At 42.2% G+C, this 18,945-nt stretch overlaps 1 protein-coding gene across 2 annotated transcripts in view; it reads left to right on the plus strand.

Annotated features, from left to right (window-relative positions):
• Nucleotides 1-18,945, plus strand: part of LOC115164669 (breakpoint cluster region protein) — a 44,363-nt gene that overhangs the window by 3,342 nt on the left and 22,076 nt on the right. For both annotated transcript variants that reach the window (XM_029717387.1, XM_029717388.1), the window contains 7 exons: nt 12,401-12,579; nt 13,416-13,520; nt 13,690-13,875; nt 14,636-14,743; nt 14,934-14,991; nt 15,263-15,315; nt 16,794-16,934. In XM_029717387.1, the coding sequence (XP_029573247.1) occupies nt 12,401-12,579; nt 13,416-13,520; nt 13,690-13,875; nt 14,636-14,743; nt 14,934-14,991; nt 15,263-15,315; nt 16,794-16,934 (830 nt within the window). The remainder of the gene's footprint in view (nt 1-12,400; nt 12,580-13,415; nt 13,521-13,689; nt 13,876-14,635; nt 14,744-14,933; nt 14,992-15,262; nt 15,316-16,793; nt 16,935-18,945) is intronic.

Genomic DNA, 18,945 nt, shown 5'->3' on the forward strand with positions numbered 1-18,945 from the left:
GCATAGGATTGTAAACCAAAGGTGCAATGAACAAGCAAATAGTCTGGGAAATAATCAGCATGAGAACAGTAAACCAGTGTGTGGCTCTTCTGACAAAGTACACAAGTCCATGAGACTTGTGGTCAAATATTTAGCTTTATGACACTGTAATGTGTGGTTTTCCACATTGTCTTACCATTTGATTGTTTCTTCACAATAACACCTATTTACCAATGCAGCTTGACCTGTAGAAAATAGGGAAACCGTCTGTCAGATACAGAGAAAGTTGCGATTGCTCCAGCTTTCTGATTAAATGTCCAGCAAAAACATTGCTGAGCCTGTCCCTGGAGTGGTTGTCTTAATTAAAGGCCATGCTGCTGAGGTAACGGTCCTGCCGCAGGATCACTTCATGCAAACCGTGCTTTGTGGATTAACAGAGATCTGGATTTATTTTCTGTCGTAGGAACATTATTGCATACATTGCTGGCTCAGTGCTGTGATAAGCAGTAGTTTTGAGGCGAGCATGACAAACTGCTGTCCTCTGTTGTGGGCACTGACTTTTAGAGAGTGTGGGAAATGTCATTTTTTGTTTTTATCATAAAACTCCTTGCAGCATTCAATAAATTCCATGTAATCTGCTAAAGCTATTTTATAATGACAATGTTATAAAGGGCCACTGTGCTCTAGTTACGTAAGCGTTCTGGTGAATATTTACTGTAGCTTTAGGAGGGTTCTATGTTCCTTTCAGATGGCACTGCCTTCATTTGAATTAGTTAAAGTTGCAATATGTCATTGCTACATTTGAAGAAAAAAACTACTCAGCGATGCGGTTTTTTTCTGTGACTGCATGAGCAAACAGCCAGTCAAACATGGAGTGGCATTGACAACCCGGCAGACCTCTAGTGTTTTACTGTCTGGCATTGTGGCATACTTTGGGTCTGCCTGAGGAGGAGGAGGAGGGACAGCCCTAGTATTGGGTACAGTACTGAATGGCATAAATGGGCCTCTGTCCTTGCCACACTGACTCTACAAACCCTGCTACACCTCCCGCTTGTAATCATTGGAAAACAGCCAGTCTAAAATGTACAAATCTCTTAAGGTCTCTTTTTCCTAGAATAGCCTAGGAATTAGAGAATGAGCACCAGTCTCCTCATATGTGGAGATCTAGGCCAATTATCACTCCTGGCTGTGAATAGAGCTGCTGATTGGCTGTGAATAGAGCTGCTGATTGGCTGTGAATAGAGCTGCTGATTGGCTGTGAATAGAGCTGCTGATTAGCTGTGAATAGAGCTACTGATTAGCTGTGAATAGAGCTACTGATTAGCTGTGAATAGAGCTGCTGATTAGCTGTGAATAGAGCTGCTGATTAGCTGTGTGGCTTAAAACCTGTTGGGGATAGGGGGCAGTATTTGCACGGCCGGATAAAAAACGTACCCGATTTAATCTGGTTACTACTCCTGCCCAGTAACTAGAATATGCATATAATTGTTTGATTTGGATAGAAAACACCCTAAAGTTTCTAAAACTGTTTGAATGGTGTCTGTGAGTATAACAGAACTCATTTGGCAGGCCAAAACCTGAGAAGATTCCAAACAGGAAGCGCTCTCTCTGACTATTTCTTGGCCTTCTTGATCATCTCTAACCAAAACAGGGGATCTCTGGCATAACGTGACATTTTCTAAGGCTCCCATAGGCTCTCAGAAGGCGCCAGAACGATGAATGGTGGCTTTGCAGGCCATGGCTGAAAAACAGTAGGGCTTTTGGTAAGTGGTCGATCAGAGGACAATGAGACTGGAGGCGCGTGCACGAGCCGACACCATGTTTACTTTCTCTCTCTTTGAACGAAAACAACGACTCCCGGTCGGAATATTAGCGCTTTTTTTACGAGAAAAATAGCATAAAAATAGATTTTAAACAGCGTTTGACATGCTTCGAAGTACGGTAATGGAACATTTTGAATTTTTTTGTCACGAAACGCGTCGGGCGCGTCACCCTTCTTTACCCTTCGGATAGTGTCTTGAACGCACGAACAAAACGCCGATATTTGGATATAACTATGGCTTATTTGGAACCAAACCAACATTTGTTATTGAAGTAGAAGTCCTGGGAGTGCATTCTGAAGAAGAACAGCAAAGGTAATCAAACTTTTCTAATAGTAAATCGGAGTTTGGTGAGTACCACACTTGGTGGGTGTCACAATAGCTAGCCTGTGATGGCCGGGCTATCTACTCAGAATATTGCAAAATGTGCTTTCACCGAAAAGCTATTTTAAAATTGGACATAGCGAGTGCATAAAGGAGTTCTGTATCTATAATTCTTAAAATAATTATTATGTTTTTTGTGAACGTTTATCGTGAGTAATTTAGTAAATTCACCGGAAGTGTTCGGTGGGAATGCTAGTCACATGCTAGTCACATGCTAATGTAAAAAGCTGGTTTTTGATATAAATATGAACTTGATTGAACAAAACATGCATGTATTGTATAACATAATGTCCTAGGATTGTCATCTGATGAAGATCATCAAAGGTTAGTGCTGCATTTAGCTGTGGTTTGGGTTAATGTGACATTATATGCTAGCTTGAAAAATGGGTGTCTGATTATTTCTGGCTGGGTACTCTGCTGACATAATCTAATGTTTTGCTTTCGGTGTAAAGCCTTTTTGAAATCGGACAGTGTGGTTAGATTAACGAGAGTCTTGTCTTTAAAATGGTGTAAAATAGTCATATGTTTGAGAAATTGAAGTAATAGCATTTCTAAGGTATTTGAATATCGCGCCACGGGATTCCACTGGCTGTTGAGTAGGTGGGACGCAAGCGTCCCACTGGCCCAGGGAGGTTAAAGGAAGCCACTTCTATGGTTTGTCTGCTTTGCTATAGTTAATTATCACTATAACATAGGCATATGCCAGTGGCCAGGACTTTTTCTTAGGGTGTGGCTCAGTCTGGGGCTTCCAAACAACTGACTCATGGCTAATCATGAGTACATTATAAGAAGGTCTACTGGGGATTGTGTTGTTAGAATGTCTGCACTTTGAGTGAACCTGTGCCAGGCCAAGAGCAGCTTCCACTTAATATCAATTAGACAGGTCTGTATGTCTCATTTGACACTAATGAAAAGCTTTCACTCAGGCGGTCTGATAGTGGTCCTATCGGTCTGCGTGTCTGGCCTCAGTCCAGGGCTGTATTTGCAACCACAGGAGAAGTCAGAGAGGCGGTGGTGGCCCACCCTCCAGGTTTACGATCCAATCGTGAATATTTCAGTGCTCCTGATGAAGCTCACACTGTTTCTTTTTTTGTACCTGAATGTCAACATTCTGAACTTTTAGTGGTTAAGGAAGCAAACATTATTTCACCTCTCCCTCCCATTGAGTTTACATACAAGATACGTGTCCAACAATTTAGATGAAGTGGGGCCAGCACAGAAAAGGGAAAGAGCTCTTGTGCACCCTGAGTGAGCTCTGTGTTTAGTGTCACCTGTCCTCTCGGGTGGGTGACTTGGTAAAATGGTACAGAATGGAGTGTGCCTGGAGAGCTGAAAGGGGATCATAGCAGCAGGCCAGGGACCTGCCAACTGCAGTCAGATGGAGCGAAGGGACAAACACACCATTAATATCTCTTAAATAAGCAGGCCCCTATCCAGTTCAAGTTAAACCAGCATAGGGGTTAACGGTTGGGCAGGAGCCTACTTGGTGCTATTTCAACCCTTAACTCTGAAACATGAGAAATACTCTCAGGTTGAGCAGAACATCTGAAAGTATTTGTGTCTACCCCAGGCTGTTTTCCATATCCATATATTTTCTTACAGAAAATGGTAAAAATGCATGAGAAATGTTTGATCTTTTGGCCCTCCCTCCAGGCCTCCTCCTTCTCTCTAATCCTCCCTCGTGCTCTGTCTCCGAACCCCTTATGGTCCCCTGGTCTTAGCTCCCTTTACAGGTCCTATTCAAAGGGCCCTCTGTGCTGCTGGCTGGCAAGCCACGTGTTTCAGGAATGTCTCAGCTGCTTGTGGGGTGTGGGGGAACACAGCGATGGTAATGTGCTATATGAGATGAGCTCACCTCTGCACAAACAGCCTGGGCCATGTTAGACAATAATTAGTTTGTGGATGTTGCTTCTGGCAGACAGTACTATTTCATGTATTTACTTTAACAAGATGTACTGTAGAACAAATACGCATATCCACAAGCATGAGTCCTTAAGAAGATTCCTCCTGCAAGCTAACAGCTTTTCTTGAAATTGCTCTGAAAGCACAATTATAGGGAATAATCATGTTTAGTTGCTGGTCTTTGCTCCCATTTCCTGGTTGTCCACGGTGCTGAGAGGAAAAGCCTCTAAACCTGGCCTTCTGTGTGTCCAACTCTTAGACTGTCTCATGTGAGTGCATCTGTTTGGGTTGAATTTTGTGTGTGTGTGTCTGCAATCTGTTTTTCTTGTGGTTTATTGGAAAAGAGAAGATAAGACACGGGTGTTGAGATCTGAATCATTTATGATATGAGGGGAAAACACATTTTCTCTCCCTCTTTTTCAGCTAGTATCACACCCTCACTGTATCAGTCAAGTTTGTGTGCGCACCCGCACACAAACACATACACGTGTACAGAACCAGTCAAAAGTTTGGACAGCCCTACTCATTCAAGGGTTTTTCTTTATTTGGACTATTTTCTACATTGTAGAATAATAGTGAAGACATCAAAACTATGAAATAACACATATGGAATCATGTAGTAACCAAAAAAGTGTTAAACAAATCAAAATATATTCTTCAAAGTAGCAACCCTTTTTGCCTTGACAGCTTTGCACACTCTTGGCATTCTCTCAACCAGCTTCATGAGGTAGTCACCTGGAATACATTTCAATTAACAGGTGTGCCTTGTTAAAAGTACATTTGTGGAATTTCTTTCCTTAATGCTTTTGAGCCAATCAGTTGTGTTTTGGATGATTTGGACTGCAGAGTGAAGGAAAAGCAGCCAACAAGTGCTCAGCATATGTGGGAACTCCTTCAAGACTGTTGGATAAGCATTCCAGGTGACTACCTTATGAAGTTGGTTGAGAGAATGCCAAGAGTGTGCAAAGCTGTCATCAATGCAAAGGATGGCTACTTTAAAGAATCTAAAATATATTTAGATTTTTTTGGTTACTATATGATTCCATATGTGTTATTTAATAGTTTTGATGTCTTCACTATTATTCTACAATGTAAAAATAAAGAAAAACCCTTTAATGAGTAGGTTTGTCCAAACTTTTGACTGGTACTGTTTATCCTTTAGGTCACAGACTGGAGCAATTATTGAACCTTGATATTCTGTTATACAGAGCATTACTGTGACCACCCTGAGCTATTTCAACACGCTGGTTAGTAAGTGTGGTGGGCTGGGCAGCTGAGTTCTGACCTACACTGCTCAATGGCTGGTGCTAATTTTAGACTGTCCCATAACCGATCTGAGCAGAGCTGGTGGGCCTCACTACTCCAACTGGGCCTGTGGTCGGGCTCCCTCCCACTTCAACAGGGCACTTCAGATGTGCCAGAATGTGCTGATGGTTGGTTGGCTCGCACTCTGCTGATCTGCCAAAACACCCAGTCAGCTTCTTTCAGGGCTGCAGAGCCACCGCCCCGTTGCAGGTGCCACGTTTTCAGACCTGTTTCTTTTCAACCTGATGGGTGACGCTCAATCAGAGAGAAACCAGATGTGCTGAAATGAAGTGTATGCAGTACTGAAAGATCCACTCCACCCAACCCATGCCTTCCTGCGTTAGCTGTGAGGGATGAAAAGACCCCTTCGTAGTAGTGGGATTGAAGTGCAACTCTTTGTAGGCTGAGGATTAGTAAAGCAGATTTGTTATTGATAAACCTGTATAACTTTCTATTTGTACATTCTATACATGCTGGATGGTAAAAGCCATTGTAACACTTGTTTCCTCTCGGTTAGCTGACGGCTGTCTCTCCAGTGATCACACGATCAGGATGAGAATCCATTTAGTGGAGGCAGAAAGTGTTCAAACCTCTTAACAGCATCATTTCAAAAAACATTTTTTTAGAAGGTGCCATATCTCTTCTAATCTATAAACATGCTGTCAGAGGTGACAGAGAGACTGTCATTGTGCTACACTCAATACTGTCACGTTGCGTCAATTCGAATCTGGTATTAGGATATAAACAAACCATGCAACTTAGTTTTGCAATGATTATTTAATTCATAAATAGAATGATAGTACAAATGGAAAATATGATGTTTATATATATATATATACGGTCTCGCTGTGACCCCACGCAGGGCAGACAGAGAAGAGAGCGTCACATCCTATTGTTCTCTCTTATATACTCTGACAGAGATAGTTCCCGCTCAATGCTGGCCTGTCAGAGGGAGGATGAGCGTGGTTTAAACTTGCTCATCCTATCGTCGGCGTGCAGGCTGGTCCCAGCCTCATGACGCACTTCCTGTCGCCGGGTGTAGTTCTTGTCTTCAGCAGTTGATTTATCCGTAGTTTATATACTTAATATTGTAGCATAGCTTCCCCAGTATATTATATAGGTTATGCATACAAATAGCCAGTTCAACCCTAACAATACTAAAGTTATTATTCCTGGACCATAATGTCCCAAGTAATCAGTCTTAAAGGGAATATTAGCCCCTTCTTTGGAGAATCCTTTAGCATTTGTGTCTCATTTTAACAGATTTTTGGTTGTCAATTGAGAGGAATTGGTGTACTCTGTTTTGTTCATTGCATCCCATCCCGGTTAATGTGTGTCCAGATGGGACTGACAGGATCTCTACAGGCTGTCACTCTGATCACTGTCTGGACCATTTCCTCCTTTTAGTTATTTCCAGAACAAATGCAGAGTTCATCCTTCTCTCCATAGAAATATTTAAAGTGTTCTTTAGCCAATGCAGTGAAGTGTGACAGTGCTTTGATGCATGCATTACATGGAGATTCTAAAAGCAGCAACATTCAGCTTCAACACAATCAAGCGCTCAGTCTTAATCCAAGGGAGAAAGAAAAGGGAACTATATCTTCAAGACAATACTTTTTTTACATTTATTTTTTAGCATTCATATGGATATCCTGTATTCCACCAAAACTGTGTGAACCCTGCACTCTAAGCAAGGTCACATCACAGTTGTAATGTTGAATTTCTGTGTTTATGATTCTGTGGATTTGTCCTGCTAACACATCTGTCATTCCCCCTTCTCTCTGGATCATAGTCGGTTCATCTATCTATACATGTGGATTAGGATTACAGGTCTGTGAATATGTCCTTGATGCTTTTGTTGTGTGTGTTGCGTCAAACCTCTCATCACTCTCCACAATTGTTGCATCCACAGGGAGAGTGCGTGTTGACAGTGCACAGGTTATTCTCTGGACTAGGATTTAAGAGCATGTTAACCTGTTATGTTTGGAATCCTAGCAGGCAGCTATTTGTAGGTCAGCCCTGTCCTATTGTAAAAGAGAAGCGGATTTGTAGTAGTCCCTCGGGAACTACTAACTTGTACACTAAACCAACACAACTTCCAGATCCAGACAAAACTTTTCTGAGCCTGATGAACTTTGGCTTCCTAAACCCAAAGATCAGAACACAGGCAAATTCAATAATGCTGAAAGAACCTCTAAATTCTGCAGGATTCTCTACTAAAAGTCCAGAGAAACGTTGTCCTCTGCTGCTACATCTAAAACACTCTTAGCCCCAGCTGTTGGTTTGAGCGCTGTTATGCAATGTTATTAGAATGTATTTGTTACAGCTCTATTGCACATTAGTAACCATTTTGAGGTTAATTGAGGGGAGACTGTCAGATACACTCTACCACCATTCAACCACATAGTGTTTAAGAGTAAACCCATCTGCTTTGACTATTACTAGGGAAAGCTGTTTTAACATACAGTTATTGTTGTAAAAATGTAATTAAGATATTTTTATTTATATATGATTCATCAATATAAAAATGACCATTTTGGATATCAAAAATGTAATTATTGATAGCAATAATTCAAATTTTTTTGATAGCGACAATAGCATTTTTATATTTTGTTATTTATTAGAATGAACTTCATGGGGGCGGGATCACATTTGCATGCTCCTACATACAGTGCTAGTGAAAGTCTACACACCCCTTGCACAGTTTTCACGTTTTGCTGCCTTAAAATGTTATCTAAAAAAGGATTACATTTTATATTTTTGGTACTGATGTACACAACCTAGTCCACATTTTCAAAGTAAAATAAAAATTATTTCATATTCCTTATTAATTTTAAATAAATCAATTATTGATATAGAAAATTCCATTATTGATATAAATTCCATTATTAATATAAAAAATTTGATGAATATACACACAGTTTATTAGGTACACCCATCTAGTACTGGTTCAAAGCCCCCTTTTCCTTCAGAACAGCTTTAATTCTTTGGGGCATGGAAATTGGTATCAAGGGACCTAACGTGTGCCAGGAAAACATTCCCCACACCATTACACCACCGCCACCAGCCTGTACTGTTGTCGCCAGGCAGGATGGGGCCGTGGACAAATCCTGACTCTGCTATCAGCATGACCAAACAGGAACCAGGATTTGTCGGGCCAGGCAATGTTTTTCTACTCCTGGAGCCACTTCTTGTTTTTAGTTGATAGGAGTGGAACCCAGTGTGATCGTCTGCTGCAATAGCCCATCGGTGACAAAGACAGACGAGTTGAGTTTTCCGAGATGCCGTTCTGCGCACCACTGTAGTACTGAGCTATTATTTGTCTGTTTGTGGCCCGCCTGTTTGCTTGCATGATTCTTGCCATTCTCCTTTGAACTCTCTCATCAACGAGCTGTTTTTGCCCACAGGACTGCCGCTGACTGGATGTTTTTTGTTTGTTGCACCATTCTCTGTAAACCCTAGGCACTGTCGTGCGCGAAAAGCCCAGGAGGCCAGATGTTTCTGAGATACTCAAACCCGCGCCCCTGGCAACGACGATCATACTACTCTGAAAGTCACTTAGGTCACTAGTTTGGCCCATTCTAACATTCAATAGAAAAGTAACTGAATGCCTGTCTGCCTGCTTTATATAGCAAGCCATGGCCTTGTGACTCACTGTCTGTAGGAGCGAACCATTTTCGCGAACTGGCCACTGACTATGTTAAAACGGCTTTCCATACTAATACTGCACAGGGGAAACTGTATTAGCTCTTTGTTAATCCCACAGAGCTGTAGCTGGACTTCTTTGTTAAATGTTTTATCATGATTTAACTTAGGAAAAAGTCAATGCATTAGACAACTCACAGGGTTGGTTCAAGGACAGCAATCCTAGAGTTGATCTATTATATTTAATATTCATCTAAATGTGTGTGTGTGGGAGGAGGGGGATGTTTGTGTGAAAAGGTGACCTTGTGCAGAATGTCTGTTTCCTGCTCTGAAGTTGATGAATTTGCTGAACGTTCTGGACAGACCTGCCTGGACACTCCCTTAGCAACAGGCCGAGAACTACGCTGTACTGAGAAACTAGTCTATTGTGAAATCCTCTTCACTCAATGTTGGGAAGCTTGCCTGCTTTTTCATGCTACCATGGATAACTATTCTGCATTTAAAAAAGCATGGTTATTCCAGAGCCATGTAAATAACTGTCTCTGTGAACATTATTTTATTTCATATCAATTCATATGTAAGAAATAACATTTTAAGACATGTTTTATAGTTTATGTCCATTTTACTGAAATATATTTGTGTCTGTATGATTGGTCAGTGTGTGTCCATTGACAGTGATTTCCAGGCCTCTGTGGCTGTGTGAGTGGTTATTCACTCAGTGTCACTGCTGTTGTATAATCTGACGGACACACAGTGTGGCCTTTCACATTGACTTCCCCTGTATTCCCCAGGCCTGCTCCTCCAGAGTAAACACAGTGGTTTCTCTCTGTACGGCCCAGTGTGTTTGTTCAGGAATTGTGCACAGAACCTTGCAATATGGGGCCGTGCATTATCATGCTGAAATGTGATGGCGGTGGATGAATGGCACGACACTGGGCCTCATGATCTTGTTACAGTATCTCTGTGTGCATTCAAATTGCCATTGACAAAATGCAGTTGTCTTCGTTGTCCGTAGCTTATGCCTACCCATACCATAACCCCACCTCCACCATGGGGCACTCTGTTCACAACGTTGACATCAGCAAAACGCTCACCCACACGATGCCATCGCTGTCTGTCATCTACCCAGTACAGTTGATGCTGGGATTCATCCATGAAGAGCACACATCTCCAGCATGCCAGTGACCATTGAAGGTGAGCATTTGCCCACTGAAGTTGGCTACAACGCTGAACTACAGTCAGGTCAAGACCCTGGTGAAGATGATGAGCATGCAGATGAGCTTCCCTGAGACAGTTTGTGCAGAAGTTCTTTGGTTGTGCAAACTCAGTTTTATCAGCTGTCCGGGTGGCAGCTCTCAGATGATCCTGCAGGTGAAGAAGCCGAATGTGGAGGACCTGGGCTGGCGTGGTTACACGTGGTCTGCGGTTGTGAGGCCGGTTAGATGCACAGCCAAAATCTCTAAAATGCCATTGGAGGCGGCTTATGGTAGAGAAATTAACATTTAATTATCTGGCAACAGCTCTGGTGGGCGTTCCTTCAGTCAGCATGCCAATTGCTCCCTCAACTTGAGACATCTGTGGCATTGTGTTGTGTGACAAAACTGCACATTTTAGAGTGCCCTTTTATTGTCCCCAGCACAAGGTGCACCTACAGAATGTAAAGATTATGCTGTTTAATCAGCTTCTTGATATGCCACACCTGTCAGGTGGATGGATTATCTTGGCAAAGGAGAAATGTTCACTGACGGGGATGATAAAAATATGTGCACAGAATTTGAGAGAAATAAGGTTTTTGTGCGTATGGACATTTTTGGGGATCTTTTATTTCAGCTCATGAAGGGACCAATACTTTACATGTTGCGTTTATATTTTGGTTCAATATAGTTATCTCTGTGTCCACTTCTGAACATACAGTATTTCAGTGTCCTGCTATTTTAACACTGAGGCCTCACAGACAAACACCACAGCTTTTATCATTATACTGGTGGTGCTGGTGCTTCTCCCACACAGATACTGACAATAATGGTAGATATTATTGGTGAGTCAAAGTGACAATAAAAGGGATTGAACTGTTCTTGATGCAAAACTATATAGATGAATAATAGAGGAAACAACTAGTCTACACAACAGCAGCTAACACATCAAGATAGACCCCTGTGTTGCATTGTGTCTGCAAACACTTCCACCCAGAATGTCTGTCTGCTTTTGCTGTGATTGTGAATAAAAGGTGGTGTTTTCTGGTCTGTGTCTAACACCTGCAGTACAAACCAGAGAGAATACAGGAGCAGGAAGAGCTGCGCTTAGTCCTCTCTCTCTGTAACGGGGAGGTCTAATGTAGCCTTGGCCACTTTCCTACACCTTGGATTTATTCACCCAGAATGAACTTGAAAACCACACAGCCACAATCAGACATGGTTGAGAAGGAAGGAGAGGAGAAGATATAACGAGTGGAGGAAATCCCATTGACCCAAATATCTGTCCCTCAGGTTACTGGTTCACCTGTGGCTACTGAGTGATCATTAAGAGGGAATTCCTCTTTGATTGCTCTCATACTCTAGGGAGGGCACAGAGGTTTTTTGTCATCATTGAGTTGATATGTAAATAAAGCATTACTATGGTTAAGCTCCTGTCCAGTATAGCTGCCTTGAACTGCTGCTGCATCTGTACAGTTGAAGTATATTACGTACAGAGAGTAGAGGGACTGACTAATGCTTCTCCTCACCACACAAGTGAATCAGAGTTTTCGCTGCGATTCTCCTTGCTTATCCTCTGCGGTGGGACGGTCCCTGTGTGTCTGGCACAGTCTCTGAAGATCAGAGGGGATTTGAAGCACAGAGACACAGAATGTATTGGAATAGAGCACATTTAGAGGTTGAGTGACAGAGCTGTTTTCATCAGGTCATTCTAGTTATTTTGAATGTACAGTAGCTTTTATATAATACCATTGATATACAGATATGAATAACTTAATTTTGTTTTTGTAATTTTTTTAAGCCCTTGTGTTTGATGTAAGACCTATTTTGGTTCTTTTTGAGTCTGCACCATATTCTCGTCTCAACAAAGGATTATTAACTTTCTTTCTTTTTTCAATTTCAAAGAGCAGATGAATATAGACAAATATGAATACAGATTTGTTTTTTTGAGGGAGGTGATGTTTCCAGTCAAACCGGTCATGACAATTGATCACACATTTCTATCTTCTTTCACTGCCTGTTCAGTGGCTTTAATGGTGTTTTTAGAGGAGAAGAGAGGATGTATTGCATGTGAAGTGTCAGAGAGAGAGATTCACACAGTGCCACTGTCTTGGAACCTACTTTACACTACCACACCTAATCCCCTCCATCTGTCTGTAATTATCCCAAAAGTCCCCTACAGTGAGACCCCTCCTTCCTATGGCTATGACCTGGAGCAGGCGGAGGAGCACCAGCAGCACCATGACCTCCTGCCTTTCAGCACCTCACCCTCCTCCTCACCTCGCCTCCGCTCCAAGAGCTGCAGCAGCCAGCACACACACTCCTCTGGCTCCCTGGAGTCCACCCTGTCGGTAAGGTTATTGCCAGTCCTACTATCATACACCTCCATCTTCTACTCTTAAAGCCCATGTGTCTGATTTTTCCACCCAGTGCAGCTGTCTGTTAATTCCCCCGTCTTCTATAAGTCTGCCCTGGGCTCTCTGAGTGTATTTAATATAGATGCTCTGCTCGTTCCAACCACACTTTCACTCACCCTATAAATCTCATCCACCTCTATTGTACTGTACCTAGCCAATCTCCGGTGTCCCCTAGGTCCTCCTCTGATGTGCTCAGCTCTCTGATCTTCAAAGGTTAAATCCAGGGGGAGGCCTCCTCTTGTGCCCCCCTTAGTATTCAGGCTGTGGAATGTCAGAGCTATTCATTTCTGCTCTGTGCATGAGCTCCATATCGACCGACCACAGGCGGCTGGTGGCACCTTAATGGGGGAGTACGGGCTCATAGTAATGGCTGGAACGCAATAAATGGAATCGTGAGCGACAGACTGTCAGAAACCTCACTACTGATGCCTTTGACCCATCAGTAACCACAGGTCCCATCCTAGGCTAGGAAAACAATTGTTTCCCTCTACAATACATTGGATCTTTGACCCTGGCCTCTGCCCTCTACATCTCCAACAGGATTTAATCAAATGTATTAGGTTCCCTTGAGAGGACAGTCTCAACTCCTGGCTGTTTAGAGGTTTCATTCAACACCCAGGGAGATTAGGGAAGATCTGCTCTGGTTACAATTACAATCACCAAATAAGCCTGGTAGAAGTGAATACCTGGTCTGTCGCTCTCACTGTCTCTCTGTCTCTCTCTTTCTCTCGCTCTCTGCCATTCACTGTTAGTCCCATTCTCACACACAGACAGAGCTGGATCAGGAGAAAGAGTTGGAGATGCGGAAGTGGGTTTTGTCAGGGATCCTGGCCAGTGAGGAGACATATCTCAGCCACCTGGGGGCTATCTTACTGGTAAGAGACAGGACTTTGAGCTAATTGAATATGACACTAATTGAATATGCCACACCTCACTGTGATGAACAGTGATTTAAGAGCGTGGGACAGTAAAATGTTGGATGGACAGACGGATGGATGCACGCACACACACACAGTAATGCTCGTCTTGCATTGATTGTCCCAGCCCATGAAGCCTCTGAGAGCAGCAGCTACTACCTCCCAGCCGATGCTGACCATCCAGCAGATAGAGACCATCTTCTTCAAGGTGACAGAGCTCCATGAGATCCACAAGGACTTCTACAATGCCCTGCTACCCAGAGTTCAGGAGTGGTGCCACAACCAGTGTGTGGGCGATCTCTTCCAGAAACTGGTGAGCATTATTATTGTTGTGTAAAGACATAGAAATGCTGTTATGGTTATTTTGTGTTAGTTCTTCCAGATGTATTTGTTCCTTTGTTCATAAGTACAAAAACGTGAAATAGACTCCCCCAGCCACAAACTGCATTCTTCTGTGAGTAAGCAGATATTTATCCAATAAGTCACTTTTAAAGACAATATTAGTAGACTTCCTTTGATCATTAATAATACTGACGAGAGATTTAAAGAGTAGAAAGAGGGAGTTAGACTGGCTATAATGTGCGGTGGATGCTGGACCCCACATGTGAGCAGACTGCCTGGAGACATCTCCCACACAGATAAAAGCCTGGCTATAGCACATAACAGGCAGTAAAGGAGGACAAAACACCACTAAGAGGCTCCTGACTGCAAAGAGCTGCCTCAGTATGACAGTGGAGGAAAGGAAGATGCATGAAACAAAATCACATGTGCATGCGTACACACACACACACACACACACACACACACACACACACACACACACACACACACACACACACACACGTGCGGCAGCGAGTGTGCATGCACACACAGTCATAAAAAAAGGACAAATTATGATGATAGGATGCATGTTTTCAATGCTGTTTGTGTTGAAAGGCCATACCTCATCTGATCGCTATACCCAGCACCATGAGAAGGGAAAGCATCTAGTATGGCCGGAGTAGAGAGCAGCCAAAACTGGGTACATGAATCCAACAGCAGGTTAACTTCATCGTATCTACTCTCTATTATAGGCCAGCCAGCTAGGAGTGTACAGGGCCTTTGTGGATAACTATACGGTTGCTGTGGAGACGGCAGACAAGTGCTGCCAGGCCAACATACAGTTTGCTGAAATATGTCAGGTATGTATTGTATTTTATATGTCTACTTTTACAAGTGCAACGTTTTGGTTAGAATACCTCATCCCCAGGCTCAATTTCCCGAACCGGCTGGGTGGACCGAGGTTAGAATAAATGTTACGGTGATACTGTGCTGTGTTGAAATGGTGTTCTCATATCATTATGCCTTTCTCAATTCCTGTTGTGCCCTCAGAATCTTAAGGTCATAAGCACCAAGGAATGCAAAGACCAGGCAAAAAATTCACTGGAAAGTAAGTGCAATTTCATTATTTTGAACAATTCATTCAAAATGAACTAAACCTTACATTTATTTAAATATCTATAGTTCAAGACTATGAAGCATTCAACCTTCTAGTTATTTGAATTCAGAAAGAGTGGTACATGCTTAAGTTAAAGCATATTGAATATGACCCTCAACCTCAAGGTGACTGATAGGATGCTATGTTGTTAGTTATGTTGTTAGTTCTGCGTTGCCTTGTCCTGCCTTGGACTTTATTTACTTTATGACCCTGTCCCCCTCAGCTCTGCTCTACAAACCCGTGGACAGAGTCACCCGCAGCACCCTGGTTCTGCATGTAAGTCAAATCAACACACTGAAGATTTTTCCCCTTCAGACTTGAATTTCTTTTATGAAAACAATGCTTCACATATCTTAGAAGATGTGATCATAATTTATCTTCTTTCTTTCACACTTTCTCTTTATCTCTTTCTTTCTCTCTTTTGCTCTCTCCTTTTTCTTTCTCTTTCGCTCTCTCTCCTTTCTTAATTTTTTAAATTCTTTATTTCTTTCTCTTTCGCCCTTTCTTTCTCTCTCTTACTCTCTTTTTCCTCCTTTCTTTTACCCTCTTTCACTCTCTCCTCTTTTTCTTCCTTTCTTACTATTTCTCTCCTGTCTCTTTCTCTCTCTTTCTCTCTCTTTCTCTCATTCATTGTTTCTCTTCTTTCTTACTCTTTTTTCTTTCACCCTCTCTCCTTTTTATTTCTCTCTTACTCTTTCACCCTCCTTTCTTTTTCTCTTTCTTTCTTTCTTTCTTTCTTTCTCTCCTTTCTCTTTTTTCTCTCTTTCACTCTCTCTCATCTCTTCTTTCTTTCTTTCTTTCTTTCTTTCTTTCTCTCCTTTCTCTCCTTTCTCTTTTTTCTCTCTTTCACCCTCTCTCTCATCTCTTCTTTCTTTCTGTCTTTTCCTTTCTTACTATTTCTCTCCTTTCTTATGCTTTCCCTTTTTTGTCTTTCGTCTATTTCCTTCTTTCTCTCGCTCTTTCTTTCCGTCTTTCTTTTCGTCATTCTTTCTCTCCTTACTCGTTCTCTCTCTCCTCTTTCTTTCTCTTTCTTTCACCCTGTTTCTCCTTCTTTCTCTTTCTTTCTTACTCTCCTCTTTCTTTCTCTTTCTTTCTTTTCACCCTCTCGCTCTCTCTCCTCTCTGTCTCTATTTCTCTTTCTTTCATCCTCTCTCCTTTCTTTCTTTTTTCTTTTCCTTTCTTACTATTTCTCTCCTCTTACGTTTTTTCTTTCTTTCGCTCTGTTTCCTTTCTCTTTCTTTCTTTATTTCTTTCTCTCTTTCTTTCACCCTCTCTCTTTCACCCTCCTTTCCTTTTTTCTTTTTCTTTCTTACTATTTCTCTCCTTTCTTACATTTATTTCTTTCACTCTGTCTCCTTTCTCTTTCTTTCTTTCTTTCACCCGGTTTATCTTTCTTTCTTCATTCTGTCTTTCTTTCACTCTCTCCGCTTTCTTTCTTTCACTCTCCTCTTTCTTTCTCTCTCTTTCTTTATTTCACCCTCTTTTTCTCCTTTTTTCTTTCTTACTCTTTCTCCTCCTTTCTTACTTTCTTTCTCTCTGCTTTCTTTCTTTCTTTCTTTTTTCCATCTTTCTCTCCTTTTTTTCTTACTCTTTAACTCTTTTTCTATCTCTCTCTCGCTTTCTTTCACCCTCTCTCTCTCCTCTCCTTTCTTTCTTTTTCTTTCACCTTTCTCACCCCTCTTTATTTATTTCTTTCACCCGCTCTTTCTTTCACCCTCTTTCTATCTCTTTCTCTCTCTCTCTTTCTCTCTCAGGACCTGTTGAAACACACCCCCTCCAGCCACCCAGACTATCCACTGCTGCAGGATGCCCTGAGAATCTCCCACAACTTCCTGTCCAGCATTAACGAGGAGATCACCCCACGCAGGCAGTCTATGACAGTGAAGAAGGGAGAGGTCAGTGTGGCAGGCTATGACATGAGGTGGCATGCATTTTGGACAACTGACTGTCTAAACAGAAAGTTTCAAGTGACCAAATCGAATTTGTGTATGTTCAGACTGCAGTAATTTGCTGACAAGGCTCCACTAGTTGTCACAGTAACGACGGGTGAGTGTGTGCAGTGGGGTAGGCTGATTGGTTCTGGTGCTTGTGCTTCCTGTCACTCAGAAGTTATATAGCAAGCTAAGGTGACAACAATGCTTGCCATGGACGTTTGCTTTGAATGTTCAAAATCATAGGGTAAGAACACTTTTAAAGCCTCAAAGGATAAGATGATCCAACTTTCACACGATACTGTTTTAGCTAGCCACAGCAGTCAACTAGCTAGCTAGCACATTCACAAATGTATTTGTTACCAATTAACAAGCTAGTTAGCTACCACATGCTCTTGTCAAACTGTCAGCAGAGTAGCTAGCAAGAAACAATATATGCTGAATAAAAGTCTAAAAACCACTTGAGGGCAAATAAATCAGATTTGACCGTTCAGACACAAGTCACATAGCCAGGAATCAGATTTGTAATTGATATGTGGCTTGAAATATCAGATTCCGTGTGCTTTTTTGCAGGAAACATTTTTGCAGGAAAAATATCATATTCTAATCGGATATGCAAATGTATAGGATTTGAGTCACTTCAAACTGCCAATGTGAACACGGCTTTAGAGGCACACAGACACCCCAACCTGGCCCTGTGGCTATCTGGACCTCCCTTATAATGCTTTCATACTTGTCTTCTTTTCAGACACTTTGATGTCACACTGCACCATTCCATAAGCAAAATAGTGTCTGATTACACAGCTTGCGTCAAAATGAGGAATCTCTTGTCCATTCAGACAGTTACAGTAGTTAGTTGGGTAGATTGCATAATAAGATGGATTCCCCCAAGCAAACAGGTTCAGAGCTATACATTAGGAATCTGAGGGTTACTGTAAATTAGCCAAATCAAATTTTATTTGTCACATACACATGGTTAGCAGATGTTAATGCGAGTGTAGCGAAATGCTTGTGCTTCTAGTTCCGACAATGCAGTAATATCTAACGAGTAATCTAACCTAACAATTTCACAACAATTACCTTATACACACAAGTGTAAAGGAATGAATAAGAATATGTACATAAAAAAATATATGAATGAGTGATGGTATAGAACGGCATAGGCAAGATGCAGTGGATGGTATAGAGTACAGTATATACATATGAGATGAGTAATGTAGGGTATGTAAACATATAAAAGTGGCATTGTTTAAAGTGGCTAGTGTTACATTTATTACATAAATTTTTCCATTATTAAAGTGGCTGGAGTTGAGTCAGTATGTTGGCAGCAGCCACTCAATGTTAGTGATGGCTGTTCAACAGTCTGGTGGCCTTGAGATAGAAGCTGTTTTTCAGTCTCCCGGTCCCTGCTTTGATGCACCTGTACTGACCTTGCCTTCTGGATGATAGCGGGGTGAACAGGCAGTGGCTCGGGTGGTTGTTGTCCTTGATGATCTTTTTGGCCTTCCTGTGACATTGGGTGGTGTAGGTGTCCTGGAGGGCAGGTAGTTTGCCCCCGGTGATGCGTTGTGCAGACCTCACTACCCTCTGGAGAGCCTTCCGGTTATGGGCGGAGCAGCTGCCGTACCAGGCGGTGATACAGCCCGACAGGATGCTCTCGATTGTGCATCTGTAAAAGTTTGTGAGGGTTTTTGGTGACAAGCCGAATTTCTTCAGCCTCCTGAGGTTGAAGAGGCGCTTCTGCGCCTTCTTCACCACGCTGTCTGTGTGGTTGGACCATTTCAGTTTGTCTGTGATGTGTATGCCGAGGAACTTAAAACGTTCTACCCTCTCCACTACTGTCCCATCAATGTAGATAGGGGGCTGCTCCCTCTGCTGTTTCCTGAAGTCCACGATCATCTCCTTTGTTTTGTTTTGTTGACGTTGAGTGTGAGGTTATTTTCCTGACACCACACTCTGAGGGCCCTCACCTCCT

The sequence above is a fragment of the Salmo trutta genome, chromosome 27 (assembly GCF_901001165.1).
Source record: "Salmo trutta chromosome 27, fSalTru1.1, whole genome shotgun sequence".
NCBI classification, from domain to species: Eukaryota; Metazoa; Chordata; class Actinopteri; order Salmoniformes; family Salmonidae; genus Salmo; species Salmo trutta.